The sequence below is a fragment of the Microchirus variegatus genome (assembly GCF_963457635.1).
Source record: "Microchirus variegatus genome assembly, chromosome: 7".
NCBI classification, from domain to species: domain Eukaryota; kingdom Metazoa; phylum Chordata; class Actinopteri; order Pleuronectiformes; family Soleidae; genus Microchirus; species Microchirus variegatus.
In genome coordinates this window covers 24,303,488-24,313,331 of record NC_139808.1, presented here as the reverse complement: position 1 = coordinate 24,313,331, position 9,844 = coordinate 24,303,488, and the positions used below count along the sequence as shown (strand labels likewise).

The 9,844-nt window shown below is 41.0% G+C and overlaps 2 protein-coding genes across 2 annotated transcripts; both read left to right on the top strand.

Annotated features, from left to right (window-relative positions):
• Positions 1-1,036: 1,036 nt before the first annotated feature.
• On the top strand, positions 1,037-5,472 carry LOC310929269 (CD276 antigen homolog; the record flags this gene model as incomplete). The annotated part of the gene is made up of 4 exons (XM_083891992.1): positions 1,037-1,251; positions 3,583-3,912; positions 5,179-5,313; positions 5,420-5,472. Exons 1-4 carry the CDS (start codon positions 1,158-1,160, stop codon positions 5,470-5,472), a joined length of 612 nt encoding a protein of 203 aa, XP_083748118.1. The 5' UTR covers positions 1,037-1,157.
• On the top strand, positions 5,377-9,267 carry LOC310929604 (uncharacterized protein). The gene is made up of 5 exons (XM_083892411.1): positions 5,377-5,511; positions 6,721-6,999; positions 7,101-7,190; positions 8,588-8,650; positions 8,755-9,267. Exons 1-5 carry the CDS (start codon positions 5,496-5,498, stop codon positions 8,835-8,837), a joined length of 531 nt encoding a protein of 176 aa, XP_083748537.1. The 5' UTR covers positions 5,377-5,495; the 3' UTR covers positions 8,838-9,267.
• Positions 9,268-9,844: the final 577 nt, after the last annotated feature.

The window sequence follows — 9,844 nt, the reverse complement described above, 5'->3', positions numbered from 1 at the left end:
CAAATCGGCCATTGTTTTTTAAGGGGGACTGGGGGCCCCTTATCAGCTCGGGGCCCCAAGCAGTTGCCTGCCTTGCCTGTTCACAAGCTGCGCCTCTGTGCCACAGTTAGTACAAATAAGTACTTTTCATCTGCAGTCCCTATTAATACTTTCAAGCTCACAATCACTAATATTATTGTTGTTGTTGTTATATAATTCTTACATTGATATTATATTAATAACATAATAATATGTCAGGCCAGAAAACCTGCATATTATTAGGAATAATGACAACAACGTGTTAAAAGTAATTTTATAACTCCACATTCTTTCACTCAGCTCTTATTGACGTGTTTATCACATTCAGCAGTAACTTTATCACCCGATAGTGATGCCACATCACACGGTTTGCTGTTTGGGGACCTTTCGGTTTCGTGTGTGTGTGTGTGTGTGTGTTCTTGTACTTGTGTGCACGTCTGTCCGTCCAGGGAGTGGATCCCTCACCTGTGGTTCTCCCTAAGGTTTCTACCCTTTTTCCCTTTTACAAGGGTTTTTTTTTTCCCTGGTAGTTTTTCCTTACCCTGGTCGAAGGTCTAAGGACAGAGGATGTTACCAACCCTGTGAAGTCCCGTGAGACAAACTATGTTTTGTAAACTGTGGGCTATATAAATAAAGATTGATTGATTGATTGATTGATTGATGATTGTGGCATACTGAGGACCAGTGAGGGTTGTAAACCTACAAAGTGAGGTCATTTTTACGAAGTGAGGACATTAATTTTGGCCTTTCATTGAAATCACTTCCTTAGGTTGTAAACATGCTATACTCTGTATTTAACAGAACACCGTCCTCAGTATGCAACAAGTACAAGAGTGTGTGTGTGTGTGTGTGTGTGCGTCTGTCTGAGTCAGCCATCCTTTATCTACCTCCACCAGAGGGTCAGGGGGGTGCTGTGCAGCCAGCTGAGGGCGATATGCGGGTTACACCCTGGACTGCTAAACTGAGTTAATACAGAGTTTATAATCAGTTGTGTTGGTTTATTAGAGTTAGACGAGCGTCACTTGTGTCTGTTTAACTGCTCACTCGCTCTCTCTCTGGACTAACACTTTGTCGACAGTAGGGTTTTGGTTTGAGCTAACTTACGCTAACCATTAGCATTGGCCGTCGCTAAAGGAACGATGGAAATTCACTTTTCTACTGGAAACAAGCTTGTGTTTGTCCTCGTTTGGTCTCTGCTTTGTTCTGGAGCAACACAGCAGGAGCTCACGAAAGGTGAGGGAAACGTTTTTACTAAGTTTGAGTAAAATTAGCGCTTTAATAAACCTCTAATAATGAACAGGTAAAGAAACACTTGCCTGGTTTAAGTCTATTTTAACCTCTTTATTAAGTTAAAGTGGAGATGTGTACGTTTTTAAAGCTTTTACACGTGTGAGGCTTTCGGTTTCAATTCCATTACAACAAGTTTAATTATTTAATTCGCTCATTTTTTTTTATTTTCAAAAAACTCGATTTTTGCATTTGATTCCAAAGTTTATTTGACAGTTAATGTTTCTGAGTCATGTATTTAATATTTTGGGTGAAAACATCGTTTTATCTAAAATGCAGGCCACTTTCACTTTCCTCTGAACGTCTTAACAGTAATTTATTATTTCGTGTCCTCAAGCTTGTGGTTTTCAAAATGACCAAAGTCTACACTCACATAGAAGAAAACTGGACAATGAAGGAGATTAAACCATCCAGCAACAATAAATATGTGCAGAGAAACTCTCACCCTCCAATCTGAGTTTTGTCACTTTATTGTCATCCCCATGGACAAATTCAAATATCCACACAGAGGCATCCACTTGAAAGACTGAAAGAATGGAAAACCAAATAATTGACAGTCAATTAATGGTGTTCAAATAATACTGTGAGTATACTAAGGTAATCAGGTTTCGAGTCACTTCAATTATATCACTTAAAGGCGCCATATGTAAGAATGTGGCCAAAAACGGTTACTACATTCAAATTCAAAATACCAAGGTCTTTTAGGTTTCGTTTTCTGGCGTAACTGGCAACCCGTGGTTGCTCGGCAGCTGAGACTCTACTGACTGCAATGATTGGTAGACGGCGGTAGGTGGCGCCACATGCCAAAACATGATTTCAAAACATAAACAGGATTTGCAGTCTGCAAAAGATTTTTTTTTAATGCAAATATTTTGGCTGTACTGTTGTACTAATGTCTTAGTCCGACTAAAATTGTACTTTTAATGCATGTTAACACATTAGTCCGACTAAGACTAGCTCGATTTTAGTCAGACTAATGCCTTTATGTGACATTGAGAAAACCGAGTTATTGTCTTAATCTGACTAAAATTTCACCTATAACATGCATGTAAAAATGTTAGTCTGACAAAGACTAGCTCGATTTTAATCTGACTAACTCGCTTACTTGACATTAAGAAAACCGAATTAATGTCTTAGTCCGACTAAAATTGTACTTTTAACATGCATGTTAACACGTTAGTCTTACTAAGACTAGCTCGATCTTAGTCAGACTAATGTGTTTACATGACATTAAAAAGCCAGAATTATTGTCTTAATCTGACTAAAATTAGACTTTTAACATGCATGGAAACATGTCTGACTAAGACTAGCTCGATTTTAGTCTGACTAATGTGTTTGTTGTTGGTGAGTTCAGTATGTTTTATTAACATTATTCCTGAGTCTCTGTGACATATTAGGTGGATTTGATGGCCAGTTGCTTTAGATTTATTACATAATGCACCTTTAATTAATGTAGCGTGGTTCCATTAATGAAATATTTAAATCCAAGGTTTTTCCACCACTGAATAAGGTCACAGGTCTAGTTATCAGTAATACTGTAATGAGAATACTCAGAGGCACAGCTCGTGAACAGGCAAGGCAGGCAACTGCTTGGGGCCCCGAGCTGATAGGGGGCCCCCCGTCCCCCTTAAAAAACAATGGGCGATTTGCAATGACATCTCAGTAGGAAACCTCCCTAAAGGGGCCCCACCTCACTTTAACCTGTGTGAAGTTATCGTTCTGCAAGTTGGAAAATGAAGAGGATTATTTACAGTGTAATGTATTTTTTTTTACTAAGTATATAGTTTTAAAAAAAGCTATTTACAGTATTTTATTGTTCTTTACGTTTATATTTTCACATACTTTTTAATTACAAGGTTTGTTCATTCATTTAAAAAATAAATAAAAATATATTTTGAACTCATACGTTTTTTGTTGGTGTCAGATTATTTATAACATAATGGTGATGAACACTGTTTGGAAGGAAGGGCCCCCTGGGAATTTCTGCTTAGGGCCCCTACAGACTCTAGAATCGCCCCTGAGAATACTCATAATTATAATAATATGATTTTGGAGAAATCAATCTTAACTCTACCTCCCTGGTTTTGACATCATTATTGAGCTCTCAGGCTAAAGTCAACATTTGTGTTGAGTATTTTTCTATAGATGCAGTAAATCTTTCACCTTTTATAAATGATTTAACTGTTGCTTTACAGTAAAAGACGTGTCATGTAAATGTTACCCGATTGCTCTGTCCAAATGTAACCATTCAAATATATTATGTTTTCTTTCTCTCAGACCCAGGCGTCTCCAGAACGTACGTCTGCGAGGGAAAAGACGTCGTCCTTCCCTGCTCTTGTAGAAGAAGCCTCGAGAACACGGTGATAATGTGGAAGAACAAAGACAAAGGAGTGTTCTTCTACAGGTACGGCCAGGACTACGACAAGGGGCGGTCCGGTCAGGACGAGCAGTACAGAGGCCGAGTGTCACTTTTCTACGACGAGCTGAAGAAAGGAAACGCGTCCATGCTCCTCAGAAACGTGAGGGTTGAAGACAGAGGGACTTACACCTGTGAACTTCCACGTTTGGATTCTGGATGGCAAAGCTCCACGATGGAGCTCATCGTCGGTCAGTACTGTTATTTAAAGGTCCCCTATTGTGCGAAATCAACTTTTCAATTAAAAGTACTGATATTTGTGACTCAGGGGGCCATACCAGTCCCCAAAATGTGAAAAAACAAGACTCAGTCATGTTTTAGTGGTTCCACTTTGTGTAAGTATAGGCGATAAAACATGCGATGTTTACACCTCCCGACCAAGTGACGACAGTTGCGGACATTTCACCGTGAATGTTGGCACCCCGCCAGGCAGAGTACTTCACAGCTCCACCATAGCTCCCCCTTGTCCCTGTGAAATACGAGAGTGCAGAGGGAGGAAGAGTGGCTGCACAGCGGAGCACAGTGTTTTACACAAACTTCCAGCCTCAGAGGATTTTTGTGTCCAGTGGATATATTTTATTTATGAAAAAAATGTTCACAAGCTTCACAAGCCCTTTGTTGTTGATCGTGTGAGTAAATTCCTATGCTGGAGGGACACCTTGAACGCACCAGTTACGTGCCTGCGGTTAGCGAGTGGCTTGTGTGGATCGGTGATATGAGGAGCACGCGTTTGAAAGCACTGCAGAAAGATGTAGATGTTGTCCTACATTTCTTCTCAACCAAAGGCTGCCTTTCTGTCGTGTTTCCACGTTCTCTCCTCGTGTTGTTGATCCACACACGTCAGTTGTGGCCGCAGTAACACTGGTGCGTTCAGGGTCTTTTTCTAGCAGGGGAATTTACATACACCTAGCGCCGCACGGCGCATTAATCGTTTTTCTTTGATTTTAATGTTTTTATGATCGCAAGAAGCCAAAATCGTGGTCACTCATTATGCATTACGGTGAAACTCAGTAACAACGGGTAAACGGACATTACTATGGGGTATATGGAGCAGGGGTTGTGACGACAGTGCATGACAATAGGTGATAAGTGGCGACACTCCCCTGGAAGAAGTGGATGTGTATTTACCTGGTTCCCATTCACATGTAAATGAGCAGGCACAAAACCGAGCCTTCTGAAAAAGGCTGTTTTGGCAGGGTTATTGAACTGCTATTGTGCTTCATCCTTATGATATTTTGACTAAAGCATGACACAGACATGTTCATTAGGGCACCAGAACCTAGTTTAACTTGGGTTAATAGGGTATAATATGGGACCTTTAAAATGTAAAATAATTGGAATTTGTGAATCGATTCATCCGCGTCTGAATTGCGACGCATCTAAGAATCGTTTTTCCCACTCCTACCTCGTTCATGAACGCGAGTCCAAATTGTAAGTTTGATTATGTTTTCTCTCAGCCCCAGGCATCCCCAGAACGTACGTCAGAGAGGGGGAAGACGTCGTCCTTCACTGTTCCTCTGGAGAAAGCCTTGAGAACACGTTGATACACTGGAAGAACCAACGCGGTAAAGAAGTGTTCTTCTACGAGAAGGGCGAGCATTCTGAGAGCGGGCGGTGCTGTCCAGATAAGCAGTACAGAGGACGAGGGTCGCTTTTCTACGACGAGCTGAAGAAAGGAAACGCATCCGTGATCCTCAGAAAGACGAGGGTTGAAGACACAGGGACTTACACCTGTGTACTTCCATATTTGAGTTCCGGGAGTCAAATATCCACGATGGAGCTCATCGTCGGTGAGTCGTCGACATTTTCCTCCTTTGTCTGACATTCTGTCCACTAAACCAGTGTTTTTCAACACCAGTGTGCCGTGAGAGATCGTCAGGTGTGCCGTGGGAAATGATCCAATTTCACCTAATTGGTCTAAAAACATCTTTTTGAAAACAAATAATTAACTATCTGCAAATAATATGGATATAAATATTCAAGACACTTTGATAAGAATGACTAAATAGTTAATATAGGCTATAGAGTATCATTTTTTAAACACATTTTTGTTTGGTGGTGTGCCTCGTGACTTTTTCAATGAAAAAAATGTACCTTGGCTCAAAAAAGGTTGAAAAACACTGCACTACACAACAAATCCATTAATCAAGAAAATAGCGATACCTATATCACAAACTCAACCGATACCGATATTGGTCCGATACAATCATGTTACACTGTTTACAGGGTAACCGCGGGGTCTTAAAAAGTCTTAAATCCAATAATTTCAATTTAAGGCCTTAAAATGCCTTAAATTCTTTTAAAATCTCATAAAAGGTCTTGAATACAATTTTGAAAGGTCTTGAAAATCTATTAACGTTACTTTTATTTAAAACATGCATAAACTTCAGTCTCGCTTTGAAATGTTTCTATTTTTGAGATCGCGATAACAGAACTACAACACGGAACTAAAGTAGGTCACCTGTGCTGCCTGGGGGGAATTTATCGAGCGCCACTAGCTAGCGTGCTGTGCACGCCGCAGTGTGTTACAGCTTAGCATAGCAGCGGATAAAACTTAATGAAAGCCCACAGCTAAGCCGAATTGTTTGCATAAGTGGCCAAAAACAGTTACTACACTCAAATTCACAACACAGAGGTCTTTCAGGTTTCGTTTTCTGACGTAATTGGCAACCCGTGGTTGCTCGGCAGCTGAGACTCTACTGACTGCAATGATTGGTAGACGGCGGTAGGTGGCGCCACATGCCAAAAACATGATTTCAAAACATAAACATGATTTGCAGTCTGCAAAATATTTTTTTTAATGCAAATATTTTGTCTGTACTGTTGTTGTTGGTGAGTTCAGTTTGTTATATGAACATTATTCCTGAGTCTCTGTGACATATTAGGAGGATTTTATGGCCAGTTGCTTTAGATTTATTACATAATGCAGCTTTAAACTTGTCTTGATGATGATAACCACTGGATTATAAAGTTTCTCATGCTTCTCGTGCTGTTTGTAGGAGCCGTTCAGACACCGTACCTCGGAGTATACAAAGTGACAAAGGCCGGCGTGGAGCTCCAGTGTGTATTCAGAGGTTCTTCGTCAAAGCCGAGTGTAGAGTGGGAGACGTGTGAAGGAGTCTCTCTTAAATCCAGCGGTCAAACCGTCTCTGACTCGCGAGGACGTTACAAAGCCAAACGTTTTGTCACTGTGACAGAGACGGAGAACAACTGCTTCCGCTGCGTGGTCCAACAGGAGGACGTTAACCACAGGACTGAGCGTGAGATCACCGTGCGAGGTGAGACTCTCGGCTCTTCACGTGTGATGTTGTTATGACCGATGTTCTGCTCGTGTTGTCGTCTGTGCGTTTACATCCCGTTTGTTTTCTCTTTTCCTCAGAGGAACTCTTTGAGAAAACGTCCTCTCACAGTACATGGGTTCTCGTAGGCATGTGGTTTGCCGTAGTTGTGTTACTTCTGCTGGCTCAACGTAAGTTCTTCAATATTTGATTGCATTTAAATATTAATTGGGCTGCAACTATAACGATTCTTTTCATAATCAATCAGGAAATTATTTTCTAGCATTAAAGGTGAAGTAAGTAGTTTATAGTGACATCTAGAGGAGAGGCTGAAATTTACAACAAAGAACTGCTCCTCTGCTCACCCCCTCCCTTCCCTGGGCGCTACGGTGTCCTCAGCCGGTCAAATGTCGTCCTCGTCGTCTTTCTCCGTGTCAGCAGATGAGGTTCGTGAGGCGAGGGAGAGGGCGAGCTACCGCGGCCGTAGCAGACGAAGCAGAGAGAGTGGAGGCGGGACTTCCGCTACAAGTAAAGAGACGCTTGATTTGTTCTCTCGCGTTTGTCCTTACAGGCTCCGGTAGAAACATGGCGTCTCGCTGCTAACAGTGGCAATGCAGTAGCGGCCAGCGACCATGTTATTTTCATGACTTTTTGAAACACTACGAAAATGAAACAAAATCTATTATACAGCGACTAGACAATGCAGGAGCACATAATATGTATAAAAATGGTGGATTTTGGGTTATATAAACCCATAAATACTACACAGTGTCCATTTAAAGCGGACCTAGACCAGAAGTTCCAATTAACGCTGTTTTTTTAGTGTGTATCTGCGTCATTACCTTGTTTCCGAAGCCCTGAAGTTTCTAAACAAACATTTCAGCCATTGCTGAGAACGCTGTGTTTTATTGTAATCTCGGGCTCAGCGAGATCTCTGAAAAAAACCCGGTCCGGTTACGTAAACAGCGGTTCTCCTGAACAGCAGATCCTCCTGCTCCGGGCACATCTGGTTGTGTACATTGAACCGCAGAAGAAGAATAAGGTCTGTTGTGGAGGTGTTTCACGAGCAACAGTGTCTTCTGACTCAAAGTCGTCAAAGGGACTGCGGTGGGGAGTCGTGACGAAGCTATTTTCAAACATTGTTAAAACAGTGTTTTGATAATGAGTAGCAGTGCATCCACTGTCCCAGAAGGGGGAGCTGTGCTTCTGAGAGCTGGTGTGCCAATTATGTCACTTCCGGGTACTGGCCAATCACAAGACAGTCAGGAAGGCTCTGCGCTGGCTGGCCAATCACAACACAGTTCTGTCTTCTGGGGGTGGGATTTCAGTCTGAAACACCACGGCTGATGAGAGCTTCAGTGAGGAGAGATTTCTATCAGCTCGTTTACAGCAATTAGGAGGTTTTTGGCGATAAAAACAAGTTAATGTATGTAAGTAGACCTCCATAACTCACATACATGTGCAACAGGACCACTCTATGTGAGCTTTAATCGATGAGTCACAGTTTATACTATTGCTTTGATGTGATTTGAGCACAATGTGCTGCTGAATGTCATTAATGTGGAAAACTGTAACTGTAACACATCAGGGTGGATGATGGGAGTGATGATCCACGTGACTCAATCAGTGATGAAATCCCTGATTCCCTCAGGTAAATATAGTCTATGTTTTATGTTTCATTCACTCATTTCACTCACTTTCCTGTTGGTCTGATGTGATTCTGTTTATGAGACGCTATGTTTATGCTTCTTTTAGAGGAAAACGTTGGAAACGGAGTCCCAACAACACAGAGATTGTCAACAACAGTGAAGACGGAGGAGAAGGAGGTGAAGGTCTAAACTTTCCTCTTTCCTCTAAATGGATCATTTTTTTTAACCAAAATCATTTCCATCAGAACTCAGTTATGTTTGTTGTTTTTCTCACTCATTATTTCAGCTGAATGCATCTCAGCGTCGCTCTAAACTCGACTCTGCTCAGTTTGTTGTTGTTTACTTGTTGTGGAGATTTGTTCTCAGAATAAATTACGCCTTTAAAGACATACAATGTATTTGCACTGCTACCGTTTATGTATTTAAGGAAGATTTTTAAGCTTCTTGAATTTGAATGTGAATGAATGAATGGACGGATGACCTTAAAGGGAGGACTGAATGAATGTTGACATGTTGCGCTGAAAGTTTTTAAAAGTCTATTTGACGAAATCAAGTCTTTAAAGTTTAACGTTAAATAAGTTTTAAGTTTTTTTAAGTTTCATTATCAGGTAAAAAGACACTTGTGCCTACATGTATACGTTTTTCATTGCACTTACGTAAAATAAATATTCTTTATCGCCTCTGTGTTGTTTCTTGAAAAGTGAGCGTCAGAAAAACACGAACAACAATCACAACGATCACTGTTTCACTGTCTCTTAAACTGTTTTTGTTTGGACACAAAGTCAAAGTGTGTAAAAAAAAACTACTGTACCTAGACTTCTCAAATCTACAGACCCCGGAGATTCGGTAAAAAACATTGATCATGTGACCAAATATTTAGGAGGAAGGCATCATTTCATGTCTGTGAAGGTAAGAACCACATGGGTAAAGGGTTATAGGCATACGGCTCAATTTACCCCGATCCTATGCTCAACTTACCCCATACACGGGGTAAGTATAGAATCGAAACAGTTGTGTTTACACTCATTCTGTTTGTTTGAAGGGGTGCACAGCATCCTGAGATATATGCAGATATATTAGTTAGTGACATGACTATGATTGCCTTGATGTAGTGATACTAACCATGAAAACTATGGCTCATCTTACCCCAGTCGACTGGGTTACTGTTTTGATTTTGAGTATAGTAACCGTTTTTG

Excerpts from the sequence above, each read along its gene's own strand:
- LOC310929604 (XM_083892411.1), top strand. Across the intron at positions 7,000-7,100 it reads GCGTGAGATCACCGTGCGAG|AGGAACTCTTTGAGAAAACG; the intron begins GTGAGACTCTCG and ends TCTTTTCCTCAG. Across the intron at positions 7,191-8,587 it reads GTTACTTCTGCTGGCTCAAC|GGTGGATGATGGGAGTGATG; the intron begins GTAAGTTCTTCA and ends GTAACACATCAG.